This window comes from Pseudonaja textilis, chromosome 3, assembly GCF_049901715.1.
Source record: "Pseudonaja textilis isolate UNSWEBS1 chromosome 3, rPseTex1.2, whole genome shotgun sequence".
Classification (NCBI taxonomy): domain Eukaryota; kingdom Metazoa; phylum Chordata; class Lepidosauria; order Squamata; family Elapidae; genus Pseudonaja; species Pseudonaja textilis.
In genome coordinates, this window is record NC_141992.1 from 70054144 (window position 1) to 70075106 (window position 20963).

Consider the following 20963-nt stretch of genomic DNA (forward strand, 5'->3'; position numbering starts at 1 on the left):
AGCATTTCACAGGTTATCAAGTCTTCAGTTCTTGTTCTCTGTTGATTCTCTTAACTCCTCTTTCTTCTCTTCTCTCCCTTAGCCGATGACTATTAAATATCCTACCATTTCTGGAGCCTTCCTTCCCTTCATTCACTACATCTATCTTTTTCTCCTGTGGTGGGGCCAAGAAGTTGTCTATCATTCCTCAAGTAGAATACTTTTCAGACTGAAATTCAGGCAATAAAAGTTTGGTTCATTTAACATATAGCAGTGCAATCTACAAATGGTGGCTGCTTATTTATGCCATTGTACTGGTCCATTGATGATGTTCCACAAGGCAAATCAAACTGCATGAAACAGTTTGCTATTGTTCTAAAACCTTTCATTATGACAACATAAAATATATGATCAACCAAAGCACTCTTGAATGCACTAAATAGGAAGAATTGACCAGAAAATCTCAATTATATTGTTTGCAACTTTAATTTTATGTCAAAACAGCATGGCAAGTTTGTAATTTTTAATCTTTTAGCCAAGACCAATTTATCTATACAAATGTTTCAATCAGGGCAACTTTGGGGACAAAAAAGTATGTCCTTTGTTACACTATTAGCTAAAAGGTAATGTACTGTTTAGAGCTACACTTTGCTTAACATTTTTATTTCAAAATGTACGAACAAAATAAAACCAAGACTATTAACGGCCTGAAATCAAATTTGTACTATTAAATTATGCATTCAGCTATAAATTAAGTTCTTTAAAATCAAGCATTTGCTTTTTATATGGTATTAAGATGGTAGATTTCAGCTCAGTATTCCAGACAAGATGCTGGGCAAATCTGCATCATATTCAATTTGTTAGCGCAATACCGGATAGCTTTTCAATTTGCATCTCATTTATATAGAACTTAATGAATCATCTCACTACTATTTCCAAACTAAATAACATATATTATTAATATAGTTATATATCTGGAACATATGAATAATAATATTTTTTGGGGGGAGGGGGTTCTAAATGAAAAGTAGTTAACTAAATTCCATCACATATTAAAATATGCACTGGAACTTCACATGCATTTGCAAATCTTCCAGTTGGTTTGGGCTTGTATTTTAGTTGTCAGAGCAAGTCAGAATAATTTTTATGCAGGAGATTTTTTCTTAAGTATGTACCAAATTACTTATTCTGTATTTAATGGAAGGATAATAAATATGTTCTGTTCCTAAAGTTGAATGTTTTCTTCTTTATCACTCATCTTTTATAGGTTTTTGGGTATACAAATATTTTTTAAAATAATCAACTCAAAAATTAAATAACGCAAAGGACAAATTTTCATCCATTAGTTTACATTTATTGAGAATTCATACAAAACAGTACAATTAATGTATTTGCATGAGTACATACATTGTCAATAGGCAAGCTCAACACAACATACTGGAAAGCATTGGATTTACCTCACGTCCAAGCTGCATCTGCCTAAGATACTTCCCATCACAGTAGCCTTTAAAAGACAGTCTTCTTTTTTAACACGGGTAGTTTCTGCAGAGAACACTATTCTCAGGACGAAAATGCCTTTCATGCATATTAAGATAAAGTTGCATAAATGTAAGAGTTTGATAGGGTACTACAAATAGAAAAATGGATCTATTGTACATATTCTGTAGGACCCAATGTTTTACTTTATAAAAATCCTAATACACAAAGAAAAATGTAAAATTCTACCCTCAAACTTATGAAATGTATCCCAATTGACAATATTTTTAGAAGAAAGGATTAGTGAATGATACAGCCTACCTATCAAGATCACTGAGGTGTAATTTACAAAACTCTAGTTAAAGATTGCTTTTTAACTAGCAAATATCCTATACAGAACACATACCAACAGATAAATCTAAAGACATTAGCTGAAATTAAGATATTCCTCTGTTTTAAAACATTCATTACTTTCATTTAATCCTGGGATTCAATTAGAATTTAGAATTTTTTTTCCTGCTATAACACACAAACTGCACAAGGAAAAAACTATCTATGCATTCAGCTCAAAGGTTCATATTGAGAGTAGAACACTTCAATCCAACCTTATCTTTCTGAAAGAAATCAGACAAACCAAAAATAAAAGCTATAGTACAAGAGATGCCTATAGGTCCACCGAAACAAAAAATATTAACACAGATCTTCACCTCCTACAGCAACAACTTTTTTTCCTGTTACATCTCCTGACTTTGACTTAAATTTCAATTTATGCTGTTTGTTAAAAATGAATAGGAAAAAACAAGTTTTCTTTTATAATGCTGAAACAAAATTCAACCAAGATGAAGCTCTTCAGCATGTAGCTAGCTTTCATATAAAAATTTATCTGACATATCAAAGTATATCCCCCCCCAAAATAAAATAAAGTGGCTTGAGGGAATTCAAGTACAACTACTGATTTAGTTGTAAATGCAAGACATATCCGTGCTTGACTATTTAGCAAAGTGTAAACTGATAAATAATTTTTATAATCATACAACAAGTTATGGAACATTTATGGTCAAGCAAATAGCACTTTAAAGAATGAGAAGCGATAAAAACAGGCAAATTATACCCTACACCATTAAGTATGGGATACATTTAAAATCGGTATTGTTTTTGCCAATTTTACCTTCTACATGGAGCCCTTCTATGGTCCATGCTCATCGGCTCACCAGGGCCATACACTCAAAGGAATCCTCTTTATTGGAAGTAACTATCTCAGGACCTGATTTTATGAGCTATGATTTGGTGCTTGCAGCATCTTCAGCACTGTGTGTGAAAATGAAGGCAGGGTTTTTGAATATTTTCCTTTCATGCACAGAAAAGCAGGACTTTCGATAAAATCAAAACATTTTATTAAGTGACAAACAAAAACTAATGGTACTGCCTTAAAATTGTCTATTTAAACTGAAAATTAAGCTACCTAGGTAAGTCATATACAAAACATTTTAAAACTAGCAAAAATATACAGCAATTCAGCTGAAATAGCAAAGTAGGAAGGAAATTCCTATAAAAAGAAAAGATCTGCCAAACTTGTTAACATATCACTGGCACAATATTTTTAGAACTATTTTGCAAAAGTAAAATCTCACTTGTTTTCCTTCTGCATAAAATAATCAAGCTATATTAATTTATGGTTTATGGTGTATCATCTTAAGATTGAGAGAAACATACAGTATATTTGAATACGTAGTATTTGGGTATAACATCCACATTATAGAAGCATTTGTGAAGGCTGTTGAAGTTCTGACCAATATTTCCTGTATCTTGAAAAAATATTTTATATTCATTTGTAACAACTATTGAGGGAAAATAGTAAAAGTGACTTACTCAAAAATTATTGCAGCAATCCACTTATCTTTAAAAAAATAAAGATACACATTTACCCAGAAATGTAAATAATTGTTTCAGAATTCTCATTGGAATGAAACCATGAATAGCAGAATACATTTGGGAAAAGATATTGGCAGATTGCTTTTGAATACACAAGCACAAAAAAAATCTCACAGGGACAACATTGATATACTGAAATATGTATTTATACACTTCCTTAGGTTGTGCTTACCTGTGCTTTTTGCAGCAGAACCTAAGGTGGAAGATCTGGGAAGGCACTGTGAAGTATAAATAATTGCACTGTTTGCAATTAATAAAGATTTTATACTTTAAATGAATCAAAATCAACAGCCTCCATTTGGTGAATGATAAAGAATCAGGTGAATGTTTGTTGTTTAGTTAATAATTACACCATTTTCCAATAAGCTACAGACTTAACATGCAAAATACTTAAAAGACTTCATAGCCTACTTCTCTATATATTTATTAACTTCTAGTAGTCTTTTCAAAATGTAAATCCTAAACTAAACTGGGATAAAAAAAATCCTTCCTGATTCTACAGTAGAACAAATGCATTTCTAATTATTTTTGCAATAATACTACTTCATTTTAAACCACATTCAGTTCTTCTCTTGCAGCCACTCTAAATGAACACTCCAAAACAACAAAATGATTTTCTAAAGATAAGGCTAATAAAGATTTAGAAAAATAGTATATAGCTGCATCACTAAATATATGCAGACAACTGAAGACAAAAACAACTTCCTCCTGACAAGCATTTTTAAATGTTAACAATATGTAAGTTGATATCTGAATATATCTCATTTCTGAAACCCTAATGAACAATGTTAGTTCATTGATGAATTCTTTAGCTAAAGCTAAATATCTCAAAATACTTACCCATACACACACGTTTGTCTGATTAAACAACCAATTGTAATTTTCTAAAATATCAGCACTGTATTTTATTCCAACATAATATTCACACAGGTATGGCATTTGCATTATGTGGAACACTGACAAAAAGATACTGTTGCAGTTCATCATTTTGTCACTCTGATGTACTTACAGTGCAATGCTCCTTGAAGGAACAATCAAGGATGATAACACAGCACAGTCCTCCTCACCCCTACAGAGCTAGTTCTATACTGGCTGGATCAAACCTGCACTTCAACAGACAATGGCAAGACAAACTGTATTGCATGTATAATCTAATATATGCAAAAAAAGCAAACAGTGGATTTTTAACAGAACACCAATTTTCAATTATAATTATTAAAAGTAAAACGTATGACAGAGACTTTTCAAACATAACTTAAAAGCTAGTCTTTCAACATTTAAACAGACCTTATCTGAAAAAACCTTTTTTTCATTAAGCATTCCAAGACTCAAACAGTATGTTTCTACAACAAATGCAGTTTTATAACTAAAAAGCATAATCATCCTTACTACACTAAAATCTATAGCAAAGTGCTGGAAACCAACCGCTTAGCACATTTTGTTTTTCTAGATAACTGACTTTAATAATGTGTCTGGAAAATATACTAAAGAATTAAATCATACATAAAACAAATGTTAACTATAGCAGCTATACGGGTCTGGGACAGTGGTCATGAATAAAAAAGAAATTTCAACTGTTAATGCAGAAGTATGTCAAGAAATACCTTCACATACATGCAATTTTTACACAAGTAGAAAGAAGATATCAGAATGCTAAATAGTAACATACAATCACAAAAGAGATCCCTCTAAACCTATTCTGGGGAAATACCAACATCAAGCCTGAACTTAAAAGAGAGGGGAAAAATCTTACTTGTGTACATGTACAGAATTACTAAAAAAAAAAATCATTGAATTCTCTTGAGTACCCACATATCCAACTTACCAACACAGGAGGTTTCATATTATTTATTGCAAAGCACAAAACAAGCATTTAAAAGTGATCAAGTATACATTGAAAAAGTACATTTATATCACAAAGCATTGACCACATAATAGTTGCAAATACATTTGCTGGAATGTGTACATCTACACTAATGTACTAAAAACAAACCAATTTCCATTTCTACACAGAAATATTACCTCCTATCAGTTGTGATAGATATTTTGTACATTTCAAAAAAAAAACCACTATTTTTAAACCAAACAAAATTATGATCTTCATCAAGGCGTCTGCATCCATACATTTAACAAAGGTTTTTTTCCCCCACATAATGAAGCAAATACTGTATTGTCCACTTCTTATTATTGGCCCTGTGCGAAGAAATACATAAGAAATACACAAAATGTTAAAGAAAATATTTTTTAAAAAAATTGCGCTAACTCAGGAGTGAAGCCTTTAAGAAAGAAAATTTGGTTAATGCAATGGTGGTGGCTTCCTGCATGGCTTTCAAAAACCCTGAGGAGAAATTTTTAGATCACAAACACTGAATGTATGCAAAGACAAACACAGATCTCCAGTTAAAAGCATTAATTCATTTGCAGTTATGTTTTATCAGGAAAAATGCATACTTCAGAAAGGTATCTATGTGGGAGGCATGCAAAAACAAACAAAATTCCACCCCACAAAAATTGAAAGAAGTATCTCACTAAAATATTAGCTAAATAATTAAAGACTGTTTTACCTGTGGTGCTGGAGGATGTTGTGGCATTCCTTGTGGACTTGTCTGGGCATAATAAGCTGCCTGCTGTCGGTAGTACTCAGCCCATGCTGCACTGTAATCTGGCTGACCTGTCGGTGGGGCTCCAGTTGGAGCTGGAACAGCTTGACCTAGAACAAATGTAGATTACACAACGCTGGTGCCATAAAAGGGGCAGAAGGAAGCTCAAAATAATCTCATTTCTAACGAACATTACCTTGCTTCTTGTAATATTCCTCCCAAGCCTTTGAATAATCTTGTGGCTGCCCTTGTTGACCTGCAAAACCCCCCACATTTTAATGTAAACACAGCTCCCATGTATACCACAATTACAGTCAAGAATACAATGGAAGAGTTCTTTGCTGTTTTGTTTTAATGTTTCGTGAAAATCAGAAAATATTAAAATCTAATATTTTAGTTTTAGTTCTAGAGTTTTTAACAGATTTAAAATTTATTGAGTTCAATTTTTATACAGTAGTCTGTTGTATGCTATATATGTTTGCTCAACATAGGTATATGATAGGCCAATAATTCATCCAAACTAGCTTTCATAATCCAACCTACTTTCGCTAGTTTGAAAATGCTTCAAAATGCAAGTGTGTAGAAAAACTATTCTTATTATATGGTTTATAATATATAAGGGGCCGGGCGCCCCAAGTAAACCTGCTCTGAAATCTATACCCAAGAGTATGTGCTCTCTTCCTTCTATATAATGAAAACATCTTCCAATATTAAAAAACATAGTTTTTTAAAAATCAAAATATGCTTAATACTTAGGTTGACTTTTGTTTTTGAGGATTAGCATGTAGTAAAAGAATGCAAGATAGCAAAAATTGCTCAGCAACCATAAAGCTGCTTTTAAATCAACTTATTACTGATTAAACATTTTAAATTGTTTTCCAACTATTTTAATATAAACAATAAAAGAAAATGGATAAAGAGAAACTGTTAAGATACACATGGGTGAGTCATTTTGTATTTAAGAAAGTAAGAGTGGAGGTTTAAAGTAATACTAATATCTCAATTCTTATTTATATGTCAAATTGCTATGCATTTATTTTCAGAATAAATTTTGTGAAGAATATTAATTAACATGTTAAGATAATGTCCAAAAGCTCATATAGGTACCTTAATATGAATACATTATTTAGTTCTATGGTTTCAGTTTCTCCATTATTAGTTCATTCTGGTTCTTCAGATTATATATAAACTGATATCTAAAACTAATTTAGGCAGCATGCTTAACATTAAAAGGGCATAATATCTGACGATCATGAATTTTCCTACCCTACCTACTTAAATTTAGCTTGAAGTGAATTCTGATGTAAATGTGTGGATTACAATGCTTCAAAACTAAGCCAATTCATATTGTGTAAACAGTCAGTGAGAAAAATGAAGGGCACAAAAAGAAAAAAAAATGGATATTACAATATTTTCTAATCCTCTTAATTCCAATTCTGAAACTATCAAAACTAGTTACAAGCAACATTTTATTGGGATAGATACATTAATTGTAACTAGATTACATTTGTATAATTAACATGTAGGAGGGGATGTCACCTCTATGACAATTGTCTATATCATAACATCAGATGTTGTCAAAATAATTTGCCAACTACTAATTTCATTGGAGAAAGGATAAAAACACTTAACTAAAAAAATAAACTTTTATTTATAAAAATAAAAATTATAATATGCTAATTTGAACCTTAAATAATTAGTATTTAAGATTCAGTGTTACAAAATTAGAAGGAAATTAGAAGATATACAATTAAGTGCTTCAAAAAAATTAACCAGTGCCAAATTTTAGCAAAACTCAATATGATAAATGGAAATGTATACAGCATTTAGTACAGAATGTAGAAAATGGATTAAATTCTCACCTGATTTACAAAATCAGGAGTGGTTATATTTTCTATTGTGCTATGAAAGTGATTTACACTTAAAATCTCTTGCATGTATTAAAACTAGATTGACAACATTTTGGCAATTAATATTCTGATAGTATTAAGATAGCATAATTTTAACATATACCGTATTTCTCAGAAAACATGACCCACCCCAATAATAAGCCCAATCCTAATTTTTTGAGGGTGGTCCTAATATTAACCCTTCCCTGAAAATAAGCCCAGGGGATGGACATGGCCAGCATGAGTGGCGGCGTGGGCATGGGGGGGGGGCAGCAAGTGTCAGCTGCAGAGAGGGGCGAAAGTCATTCTGCGCTGAAGCAGAGGCATTCCGAGCCTTCAGCGTATCCCAGGACTGCAACGCTGAAGATTTGGAATAGAGCCTTCTGTGTTGCAATCCTGGGATACACTGAAGGCACGGGGTGGAGCCATTTTCGTGAAAGGCAAGAAAACGGGGAGCGGAATTTTCCTGCCTGTTATCCATTCCTCTTAGAGCAGGACCCTGCTTTATCACACCGGTGCAGCTGGCATCCTACCGTGAGCAACTGCGCTAGTGTATCCAAACTCGCGGTGGTGCCGCCGCTTGCACACACAATGCTACAAGCCTTGCAGGGTCCTGGGATATGCTGAAGGCTTGTAGTGGAGCCATTTTTGAGAAAGGCAGGAAAATACAAACAATGAAATAGTCTAGGACTAGCATTTTATGAATATATTTTACTAACATGTGCTTTCATGACCACTAACACCAGAATAGGGTTTACAATATCAGAAGATTTGGGGTCATTCTTTCTTGCTAGAAGCACTTTAAAGGGCAGATATGTTTTTTAAATGAATGGGATCGGATCCATTTTAACTGTTCGCTTAATTATTTATTTTTTTCCACAAAAATCCTGTCTTAACGCATGTGATATGAGAAACAGAAAACAGATCATAATGGAATCGCCCTATGGCATAGTATCAACACAATCTAACCCTAAGCAAGTATAGATAGGCCTCATCTAGAGCCTGTTTTGATGCCCTCCTATCAGGTCTATTTTACTGAGTTCATGGGACTCCTTATTTGCAGAGACCTTGCCCTTGTGTATTCAGGGAGGCAAACTCTTATTTGTGTCCTCATACGTCCTTTTTATGATGCTCAAACACTTTCTGATCCTCTCAATCACTTAAAGGAATGAGGACCACACTGATAAATTTTAGATTAATTACCTTTTAAGGGATGCTAACCCCACCCTCACATAACAGATGGCCAATATATTCACCATATCATACAACTGCGCAAAACTTTAAATTAGATGTTATACTGTCCTATTGTTTTTTCTTTCCAAGTAACATTTTTTTGTTAAGCTGTTTCTCATTTTTATTACAAAGACTAGTCAAAAACTATAATAAATATATTTGATCTTTTTTTTTTTTACTATAATCGAACAGTAAAAATTAAAGTTTTGATAAGTCATTTTTGACTTATTTGTTCCCATGTTAGCTGCTGGAAACATTCTCAGACATGAATGGACTGGATTCATTTAGTGGCTTTTAGTCTCAAGTATTGATGTTTCCACTAAAAAAAATTGCTTTGGCAGTTTTGGAAATGTGCCCAGTTTAAATCCATCAAATAAAGCTTATTAAACTTATTCAAATTAAAATTGTGTATGAATCAGTAAAGTTTCTGAGAAGTAAAATTTAAAAATCCAAAGTAAATAAAACATACCCATTTTTTTATAGTATTCTTCCCAAGCCTTGGTATAATCTACCTGCCCTGCTGGTGCTGGATTTGGTTGATCTCCTGAATGAACAAAAATTAGTGTGAGTAAAATAAAAAACTAAAAAGATTCAGTTCCAATCACTTACACTTTATTCTAATTAAGAGTAAAAATCTTACATTAAAAGCTAACATTTTTGTTTTCAAATATTTTGCAAGTCTCAGTTCAGAAATGCCTTATTTGCATGTATCATGCACAGAACTTAGCTGCAGATGCCCCATCTTTTAACCATCAAGACACGCACATTTCTTTATCTGGGAAGATTAATCAGACCTCTTCAATGATTATATTTATATTGGAACCAGTCATGCACAAATCCATGTCCCTTAGGGGTCCACATACACAAAATCCTTGTAATGGCAACATTTCCTGTTGCATGTGTCCACATTGTACCATCATTATACCAAAAAGAATACTTGGGAGAATATACAATTCAAGCTAAGAACACTATTTTTTGTTTGATTCATGTGTAACCATTTCACTGGAAACATAATATAAACCTGTAAGTCATTATGTTGTTGACCTGAATTAATTTTAGATTCAAATTCAGTTTTTGGTTTTCACCTAATGGTCTACAATCAGAGTATATTCTACTGGATTATTTTTCACAATTCCTGCTGATTATTGTAATCTTTCTCTTATATACTTGAAAATTAAACTGGAATCCTACATTTCTTTAAAAAACCAAGCTTGTATTGTATTACCTTCACAAGCCTATTACCCTCATCTCTTTTACACTGTGCAGGATTTTATATCCTGATTTAACATCAACTCAATTTCAATGGAGTAACCAATTTGCTTGCAAAGCATAAACTGAAAGTAAAGATAATGTATACAGACTCCAGACTGCAGTAGTGAAAAGGCAAGTCTACTATTGCTTGGGGCTCATTCCCATATTACCAAAACATTTTGTCATATAGTATGAATTCAGATTTTGTTTCTGACAAATAACTTTAGGGGAAAAAATTCTTGAATTTTGGACACATTTTATGAAAAGGATGATATACTGGGAGTTGTATTTAATTGGCTCATCAACATAATTGCTTGAAATATAAGAAAACTAGTAAGTGATATAGAGATTACTGGAAAGATAGTTGCCCAAATTCCAGCCCAACTTTGGTTAAAATTCTCATTAATCTAATGCCTTATCCTAACTTAGCTGACCCAAACATTTTTAGATTTGTCTTACTGATTTTAGTACTGAAACCAGCTTACAACATACAAAGCTTCAAATGGTGAAACTATAATAAAAAACTTTCAAAATATTTGAAGGTTTGAATAAGATACTTCAACTGTTAAAAAAGCTATTTTGGTATATTTGTTTATATTGATACAAGCACGATACCTTGTCCGTTAGTCTGAGTGGCAGGTGGTGCACTAGGTGGAGCTGCAGGGGGTGGCTGTGCTTGCTGTTGATAGTAGTGGGCGTAATAGGCTGCCCAAGCTGCTGAATTAGGATCTGCTGGCTTACCTGAAAATTACCATGACATTTAGTTCAACATCTCAAGAGATCACTAAGATCAGTTGCCATTTACATTCATTCCTATGAAAGATAAGATCTATAAAATAAACTCTCAGAACATTAACTGTTCATGACAGCGCGTAAGTAATGAAACAAACCACTTCCAGTTCGTTCGTTTTCTTTCTTTCTTTCTCTCTTTTTTCCTTGTTTCTTTTTCTTTCTCCATCCATCCATCCATCCATCCATCCACCCACCCACCCTTTAAAGGTAAGCAATACAAAGTGGGGTCTGTACCTAGGATTCCTCTTCAGCCAAAGTAGCATTATTTTTGTTTGTTCAATGTGAATGTCACTTTTGGAATTGAGGTATTATTTAAGATTTGGATTGCATCTTATGCAAGCTTGAGGAAATGCAATAAATCCTATGGTACATTCTCTTGAATAATAAATACATTTATGGTTGGTTCAGAAAGCAATTCCAATTTCACTAGTTGTATTATCAAGTATGAAGTCATATTTTTAAAATCAAAAGTATCGGTTCTAAGTTTAACTCCATATTTAATTCAGGTTGAATTTTGGCTATCTGAAATATTCAACATATAGGTAATTGGTTCATTACTGTTCATATAATGACAGTCCAGATATCATGGCATTGGAAAGGGTACTTTATGGCCCATAAAGAACTTCTGCCAGTTGCAAAATGTTGCACCACCATCTCCTGTGGTCACATGATCAGAACTGGGTGCTTGGCAACTGTTCAGTTTAGACCAGTAATAAGTGCCCTGAGATCCTGTGTTTACCATTTGCAGTCTTCTGTGCCAGATTTTAATTCTGTTCCTGCAGCCGTTGAAGGAGTTCCCTTCCATACAGAGGGAACCAAAATCCAAGTGGAGTGGAGGGCAGCACAGTAAAGTAAGGAGTATGGGGTGTCTCAGGCAGGCAGGGGAGGCCCAGGGCAGTTTGATGCAGGCCATGTGTGGCTCTCTGTTCAGCTTAGATTTTGAGCCCGAGACTCTCAAGGTCTCCTCTGTTCCCGAGGCACCCCAATCTCCTTATCTGGGACTTTCTCCATTTAATAACCTGCAAGATCACTTAACAACCACAAGTAGGAGTGCTGAGATCGCAGTAGTTGAGATAGGCAGTCAAATGGATGTCTTGCTTAATGACCACTTTATTCATAACTGAGATTCCCATCCCAATTGTGGTTGTTAGTCAAGGATTATGTGTAAACATAATTTACAGAATGGGTTTTCACAACTATCTGTGTTTAAATGTGTCTTAATGTTTTCGAAGGATCCTATCCACAAATACCATTTCAATTTTAATTTGCTATTAGACTGGCAAAATGAAATGAATATGGTTTAATGAATGGTTTAGTTTCATCACATTTTCTTTAGTAAAATATATGATTAACGTGTATCTCATTGCAAACTAGGGCCATTTATATATTTGCTTATACTTACCAGGGTCTGGAGGATTTGGTGGTTGCCAATGTGGATATGCATTACCCCATCCTTGTGGAGCGTATGGTGCTGGAGGTCCACTAAAATGAAAATGTAATGTATAATTAGATCAGGTAGTAAAATAATTTATAATAGCTATTTTTTTTACTAGTGGTGACTTGAAGTCTGCTGCAAAAGCTAGATTGCAATCTAGGAATGTTCTGATTACCTCCATAAAGAAGAGAACTGGCCTGGAAAGCCTACAAGAATCCCATCATATGTACGTTTCAGAATTAATGATTTACAGCACACCTAATATGAATTAAACAGTTTATAATATACATTTTAATTGAGAAAAAATATTCAGTTAAATTTTAGAGATTTCACTTAAAGAAATCTCTAAAATGAATGCTTCTAAGAATTTGGTTATAAACACATTTAAAAATTGCATTGAATTCACAGATGAAATCCAGACCCCAATCTATCAACACACAACTCTGCGAACGTATCTATAAGTGTACAATACTTACTGAGGTGCAGGACCAGGAGGACCAGGGGTATAAGGAGCTGGATTGTAAGGTCCCATTGGAGCCCCAGGAGGTGGCCCAGGGGGTCCATGTGGCCCAGGAACAACACCATGAGGCCCATGAGGTACAGGAGGCCCCAAAGGATTTACTGGACCCTGTTAAGATAAGTTATAATAGTTAAGTTGTTCTACATCAACAGCAAATATAATATTACACTGTACAGATAGCCTGCAATTTAAGAACACTGGACTTAAGGGCAACCCCTATAAACAGGTGAAACTCAAAAAATTAGAATATCGTGCAAAAGTTCATTTATTTCAGTAATGCAACTTAAAAGGTGAAACTAATACATGAGATAGACTCATTACATGCAAAGCAAGATAGTTCGAGCCATGATGTGACATAATTGAGATGATTATGGCTTACAGCTCATGAAAATCCCAAATCCACAATCTCAGAAAATTAGAATATTACATGCAATCAATAAAACAAGGATTGTACATAGAACAATATTGGACCTCTGAAAAGTATAAGCATGCATATGTACTCAGTACTTGGTTTTGCCCTTTTGCAGCAGTTACTGCCTCAATGTGGCGTCCCATGGAAGCTATCAGCCTGTGGCACTGCTGAGGTGTTATGGAAGACCAGGATGCTTCAATAGCGGTCTTCAGCTCTTCTGCATTGTTTGGTCTCATGTCTCTCATCTTTCTCTTAGCAATGCCCCATAGATTCTCTATGGGGTTCAGGTCAGGCGAGTCTGCTGGCCAATCAAGCACAGTAATCCCACGGTCATTGAACCAGGTTTTGGTGCTTTTGGCAATGTGGGCAGGTGCCAAGTCCTGCTGGAAAATGAAGTCAGCATCCCCATAAAGCTTGTCTGCGGAAGGAAGCATGAAGTGCTCCAAAATCTCCTGGTAGACGGCTGCGTTGACCTGGACTTAAGGAAGCACAGTGGACCAACACCAGCAGATGACATGGCTCCCCAAATCAACACAGACTGGAAATTTCACGCTGGACTTCAAGCATCTTGCAGTGTGTGCCTCTCCATTCTTCCTCCAGACTCTGGGTCCTTGGTTTCCAAATGAGATGCAAAAGTTGTTCTCATCAGAAAAGAGGACTTTGGACCACTGAGCAACAGACCAGTTCTGTTTTTCTTTAGCCCAGGTTGATGTTGTTTGTTGTTCAGGAGCGGCTTGACAAGAGGAATACGACATTTGAAGCCCATGTCCAGGATCCATCGGTGTGTGGTGGCTCTTAATGCACTGACTCCAGCCTCAGTCCACTCCTTGTGAAAGTCCCCAACACTTTTGAATGGCTTTTTCCTGACAATCCTCTCCAGGCTGCAGTCATCCCTGCTGCTTGTGCACCTTTTCCTTCCACACTTTCCCCTTCCACATAACTTTCTATTAATGTGCTTTGATACAGCACTTTGGGAACATCCAACTTCTTTTGCAATTATCTTTTGAGGCTTTCCCTCCTTATGGAGGGTGTCAATGATGATTTTCTGCACAACTGTCAGGTCAGCAGTCTTTCTCATGATTGTGATTCCTACTGAACCAGACTGAGAGACCATTTAAAGGCCCAGGAACCCTTTGCAGGTGTTATGGCTTAATTAACTAATTAGAGTGGGATACTTTGAGCCTAGAATATTGAACCTTTTTACAATATTCTAATTTTCTGAGATTGTGGATTTGGGGTTTTCATGAGGTGTAAGCCATAATCATCTCAATTATGTCACATCATGGCTCGAACTATCTTGCTTTGCATGTAATGAGTCTATCTCATGTATTAGGTTCACCTTTTAAGTTGCATTACTGAAATAAATGAACTTTTGCACAATATTCTAATTTCCAAGTTTCACCTGTACAAACGGGCTATTACTAAAACTGGCAGAAGGGTTCTTTCCTCAAACTGCTAAAACAATGAAGATATACATTTTTAATATACAGCCTGTTTTCAACAGTTCCTAAAAACACTGTGCTTGACAAGGAAAACTTTGTGGAAAGTTGATAGGAAAGGTCACAAATTACAGTCACGTGTATGTGGAATGCTGCAACCATCGTAAGTGCAAACCACATGACAAGCAAATCAGGACAGCCAGAATTTCAAGGACTGGTCTGAAGTATCATTCATTCAATGCCATCATAACTTTAGTCACTGAACAAACGGTCATAACCTGAAGACAACCTCTTACTGTTATCTCCTTAGCTTGCAACCCCCCTCACATCAGAACAGATGAGGGCAGAGAAGAGATCAAAGGAAAGTTTATTTAAATTACAGATAATTCTTGGTTAATGACCGCTAGTTCAAAGTTATGACTGTGCTGAATGAATGAACAGTAGTTATAATCAGACCTTCGATCTCCCAGACTCTTGCATATATTCCCATGCAGCAGTTGCCACCTCAAATTCTGCTGCTCTTGTATCACGTGATCCCAACCACCCATGCACCCCCTTGCTCCCTTTCCACCTAGCAGCAGCCATTTACTTACTGCGTGTTTGCAAGCTGTCTGGGACTTGCATCACACTTTGATTGTCTCATCTATTGATGGAAATTCTTAATCCCAATTGCCATTGTTATTTGAGGACTATCTATACAGACATTTCACAAAATGCACTTTCCATAATTATTAATTTTCTGTATTTTATATTAATTATACACATTTCAATGAATATGTTAAATTCTCATCATTCAGTAGACCGTGCAAAACAAGCAATCCTCCATTTAAATCTCATTAGTCTTTAAGAATAGGCAACAAATTTGACAATTGTCATTTAAATGGGACTGTTCAAAGCTACTAATAAGCAATATCGTAAGGATTCCAAACAAAGAGAAAATTTAAAAAGCTAATCCTTTTCTGTACTTAACCAGCTGTTTGTACAACAAAAACATTAACAAAGAGATGCTTCCAGAACTCACTCCAATCTTTTCTTCTATAAGCTGCCGAGCATAATCAATCTGTTGTGGTGTCCCTCGAATAGTAAATAATTTCATGTTGGGATCTGCATTTGGTGGAGGATTTCTCTGAAGTTCTATTCTTGCACCAGACTGCTGACTAATGCTCTTGATAGTTTCACCACCTGAATTTACAAAGAAATGGTATTATACTGTAATCTATATAAGTTAATACGTTTAATTTGAAAGAACAATAAGAATCATCTTTGCTTGTTCCTGAAGTGCAAACAGAACTATCTTGACGACATTACTACTGATATAGCATGTATAGTTTTAAACATTTTCTGCATGACTTTTAGCCCATTTTTTTGGTTGTAGTTGTAATTGTAGTTAATTTTATTTCTTGGGAGATTAGGAACCATGTAATTTTGTGTCGTCATCTATACAGTAGTCTTCAACTGCACAAGCTGTTCCACAGTTCCAATTCATAGTTGAGGTTCTGGAAAGCCCTGAATAGCTTTAAGAAATCAGAGAAGCCCAGAGATACATTTGCAACATATGTATCTGAAAACAGAACAGTATGTAATCCAAAAGTTCCACTTTCATCTTCTGTATGAGGCATTCAATAAACTAGTAAATGAGTTTACAAAGTAGCAGAAATGAAGAGAAAAATACATAGAATATATTTTCAAATATTGCTTCAACTGAAATAATCACATAAGGTTTTTATTAGTGAATGAATTAACCAAGGATTTCTGAGCTGATTCACACATTTTGTTGACATCTGGACAGTCAATGTGATTCATGTCTTACCTAAAGAACTAGGTTAAATGGAACACTTTTACAAAAAATGGAAAAGAATTAGAATGTTTAAGTGTAATTCAGGAAACAATGCACAGATTTCAGGAATAGCAATGGATAGTGAGTAAGCAGTTTAAACTGCTTTCTAAGAAACATTTAGGGAAATAAATTAACTGCAATCGATATTACACCTAATTAGAAATCACTGAAGAAAAGCCAAAGAACAAAGTTAGCTGTGAGGTCTAACATCAATTCCTTACTAGATATGTAAGACTTTATGTATGGGCCAATACTTTTCCTAGGATGTAGGTATCATAAATCCTAATGTTTTGATTTGTAGAATAGAAAGAGGCTTATTTATAATGAGGATATATATTTATAATGAGGAGTCCATTTTCAGAAGTAATCACTTTCAGTGTTAGGTGGCTAAAGACAGTAACATAACTGGGTACAGTTCATTTGCTGTATTTTAGTTATTTAGTTGGACAAAAGTTCAGCAGCCAGATTTTATTATCAGGGAGACACTTCAACAAGGACCAGGAAGTCAGTTACTTAATGATATATGCCATCTCCTGCCTTCAAACAAGAAAATAAGTTTATTTATTGTTCTCTCATGAAAAGCAAGTCAAGCTTTTTACCTTTCCCAATGATTAATCCAGTTTTTCCAGTGGGAACAATAAAATTAAATTCTTGCAGTCCACCAGGTGGTCCCATATTCCAATTCCCCTGACCTCTTCCTCTACCACGACCACCAGGCCCTGGACCTCCAGGATTGCCAGCCTAAATTGTGCAAAGAATTGTAATTAGCAATACTGAAAAAATATTGGTTTTTTTGCAGAGAGCATTATTTCTGTTTTGCATTTATAGCAAATACAATTGTCTTAAAAGAGAGGGACAGATAAGACTTTTGTAAAAGTAACAGTATGTCATTTTTCTTCACAGAACAACCAACTAAAACAACCAAACTATTTCATTTCAACCAAGAAACTTTTCCAAACAAAACAATACAATCTTGATTTTTCTTCTTCCTAGCAGGCTCGCTTACAATCTGGATCTGGACTAACTCTATAGTAACATAGGTATAAGTCCCCACTTGACTATGAACGTCATTTGGTGATTCTGGAATATTCATCAACTCTTGGCTCAACCTATTGTGGGAAGGCTCATGCTATGAAAATCAAATACAATTTACCAGTCTGAGTTCCCAGAGAAAATGTGGGATATAAATGAAATCATTCTAAGCCATTATCGCTTGTAAGATTTCTATCTCACTCCTAAGAGCAAGGGACATGGGGAAATTAAGTGAAAACACCAATTAATTGGCAGTATCACATTATTTCAGTCATACAATTTGAGGTATATGCAAAAACATTTGGGAAAGCCACAAATAACTGTGGTACCTGCAGGTATAGCACAATGACTCTTAATGTAAGGATCATGGCACCGCACATAATTTTAGCATCATTTTCAACTGAAAATTATGTCTATCAATTTCCAAACAGCTTTATGTCTATGGAGATTCTCAGTCCTCCAGGTCATGGTTATCCCAAAAGTGCTTTTTTTCAAGAGGCAACTGGACTTTCGAAGACCCTTTGCTTCTCATCAAAAAACTGATGAAGCTTCTTGGATGAGAACCTAAATGTCTTCAAGGAAAAACAAAGTCAGTCTGCTGCCTCTTGAAAAAGCACCTTTGCAATATCCAAGCATCTTTCTTCTTTAAGAAATTGGCTGTTTCAAAAATCTTACACAGTTTATAATCAATGCTATGCTTTTAAAGCAAGGGTGTCAAACTCAAGGCCCGAGGACTGGATCCGGTCCATGGGGCTGCCCTGGAAACAACGAAGGACTGCCCCATGGTGCTTCTTTCAGCAAAAATGGAGCTTGGGGAGGCGCATGTGTCCACCCCCATATCCTATTTTCGCTGGCAGAGGGCTGCAGGAGCTCCATTTTCACTGGCAGAGAGCTATCAAAGCAAATTAAAAACAAAAGGAGAAAATTTTCCCCCTTTGCATTTGAGCATGCAAGAAAGGACAGGAAAGGAGAAAGGGAAAGAGGAAAGAAAGAAAAAGGAAGGAAAAATAAGTAAAGAGGAGAAGGAAGAAGAAAAGAGAATGAAAAGGAAGGAAGATGAGAGTGAGGGAAGGTCTCAGGGAAGTCCTGCCTTAGAACTTGGACACAGGTGTCCCTGACATGAGTCTCTTGTCACTCCCACCATGGCCACACCCACCCCTGGCCATGGCCACACTCTGGCCACGCCCCACTCTCTGATCCTCCAAAGTCAAACACAACTCTGATGTGGCCCTCAATGAAATTGAGTTTGACAGCCCTGTTTCAAAGCAATACTGCAGAATAAAACTTACTACTAGAGGCACAGAACCAGTGAAATACAAATTTATAAGCTGCAGGCATCTCAATTAGTTTTAACAGAAAAATATTCATGCATGTTTTCCTCCTAAAGGTTAAGAGTATCAGTATTTTATAAAAAACTTGGCTGTTAACTATTAACCAACCTGAACACTTCGAAGAAGATCTGTAATAATTTCAGCTGCATGCTGACATCTGTCTGGTGGTCCTGTGATCTGTGCTATTCTATCAGGTGTTGTTCCATCATCTACAAGAGCAATAAGTATTTTTTATAAGTATTTAAGTATTATAGAGAAAAACATGCAATTGGTGTATTTTCCGATGGAGGAACTCTACCTGGTTTAAATTGAATCCTTACACCAGCATCATTCTGTATCTTTTTTATCATTTCGCCATTTCTTCCAATTACAATACCAACTGCAAAACGTGGTATTGGTACCTTAAGAAACACAATACATTTTAACAAATATTAAATAAGAACTTTAAAGCAAATCAATACAATATGTAACTGATGAAAAACACCATTATACTCAACAGTAATCAATTGAGCAGGAATACTCAAAGGAGAAATTAGATAGTCTGCAGTATTTTTAAGCATTTTAAAGCCAATTTTATGAATAGTATTTAACAGGGAGTAAAGCATCATAATCATATCTATGGACAAACATAAATTTCCTATTCCTTTCACTAATTCCTTTCACTAATTTAAATCAAGATGATTTAAATTAGTGAAAGGAATAGGAAATTTATGTTTGTCCATAGATATGGATGAACACAGGCCTAAAGTACAAATTTGCCTAAAAAAATCATCATACTCACATCTAAGCCTTCATTGCCTCCTATTCTTGATCCGTATTCATTTCGTACCTCTCTGAAGCCACCTTGATCACGAATTAGATCTAAAACCATTTCCTTTGCTTGCTGAAAGAAAAATGAGTACACATAAGATACAATGATTTTACAATCATTCCTCTTGGAGAAATACAATTTAACATTTAAAATCAGTTCTTACTTGGACTTTGTAAGGATCTCCTGTGATCCTAAGAGGCTTATCTGCTCCAGTGTTCTGTGGTCCATCTTGAATCATCACCATTTTAACACCTGCACGCTCCTATTTAATAAAATTAATGCATTCAAATCATAAAAATATTAAATGTTCACACGTATTTTTAGAAAATAAAATCTGTCAACTTACTTGAAGCTGCTTTATAGTTTCTCCACCCTTTCCAATAACTAATCCTGCTTTGCTAGCTGGAATCATGATTTCCTGGACAGCATTTCCTGGGCCATCACCATGATGGAATCCTGGTGTAGGCCTTCCCTTTTCAACTATCTGGTCGAGCAATCTCTTTGCAGATCTTGCAAAAAAAATGAATAAAAAGCATTTGCAATTAAAAATGTATGAAAAATAACAATCAGCAATTGACAGAATATTTAGGGTGGTTGCTAACTAAAAACCATGAAATAATCTATTTTATAAACTTTTGAAATGTGTTATTTGCAGCAACGTTAAATGGGAAAAGTAGAGAAAACGAGAATACATGTGATTTCTTCATACTACTAACAGCCACACTGAACTAATAGTATATGTCACCTGCTGTTTGCAACTTGAAAAAACTTGAATTCTACCCAAAACTTTGATACTTGGCTGATCATGAATGTACAAGTATTGCTAAAAGACTATTCAACAAATCATTGTGAATGCATGCTTCAAAAGTAAACATGTTGTGTACCTATTGCACTTTTTCTTAAAATAATAGCATTATAAAGTGGGTCATCATGTGATTGTGCCTTATTTCGTAATAATTTTTGCACTAGTTATTAAGCAAATTCACTATTTGCT

The 20963-nt window shown here is 34.9% G+C and overlaps 2 protein-coding genes across 24 annotated transcripts in view; one reads left to right on the forward strand and one right to left on the reverse strand.

The window, feature by feature from the left end:
- The window catches only part of NEXN (nexilin F-actin binding protein), a 31351-nt gene extending 30142 nt beyond the window's left edge, over positions 1 to 1209 (forward strand). For all 12 annotated transcript variants that reach the window (XM_087930063.1, XM_026700206.2, XM_087930068.1 and 9 more), the window contains one exon: positions 83 to 1209. In XM_087930063.1, coding sequence (XP_087786189.1) covers positions 83 to 96 — 14 coding nt within the window. In that variant the 3' untranslated portion in view covers positions 97 to 1209. The remainder of the gene's footprint in view (positions 1 to 82) is intronic.
- A 102-nt stretch (positions 1210 to 1311) lies between these two features.
- The window catches only part of FUBP1 (far upstream element binding protein 1), a 29914-nt gene continuing 10262 nt past the window's right edge, over positions 1312 to 20963 (reverse strand). For 2 of the 12 annotated variants that reach the window (XM_087930057.1, XM_087930053.1), the window contains 15 exons: positions 20316 to 20478; positions 20133 to 20231; positions 19940 to 20041; positions 19457 to 19559; positions 19267 to 19367; positions 17395 to 17536; positions 15980 to 16140; positions 13064 to 13215; positions 12555 to 12634; positions 10976 to 11101; positions 9579 to 9653; positions 6184 to 6243; positions 5952 to 6097; positions 3560 to 3605; positions 1312 to 2763 (listed from right to left, as the gene is read on the reverse strand). In XM_087930057.1, coding sequence (XP_087786183.1) covers positions 2726 to 2763; positions 3560 to 3605; positions 5952 to 6097; positions 6184 to 6243; positions 9579 to 9653; positions 10976 to 11101; positions 12555 to 12634; positions 13064 to 13215; positions 15980 to 16140; positions 17395 to 17536; positions 19267 to 19367; positions 19457 to 19559; positions 19940 to 20041; positions 20133 to 20231; positions 20316 to 20478 — 1594 coding nt within the window. In that variant the 3' untranslated portion in view covers positions 1312 to 2725. Of the gene's footprint in view, positions 2764 to 3348; positions 5581 to 5951; positions 6098 to 6183; positions 6244 to 9578; positions 9654 to 10975; positions 11102 to 12554; positions 12635 to 13063; positions 13216 to 15979; positions 16141 to 17394; positions 17537 to 19266; positions 19368 to 19456; positions 19560 to 19939; positions 20042 to 20132; positions 20232 to 20315; positions 20479 to 20963 lie in introns of those variants that run through there. The other 10 variants (XM_087930059.1, XM_087930056.1, XM_087930055.1 and 7 more) reach the window with 6 other exon arrangements.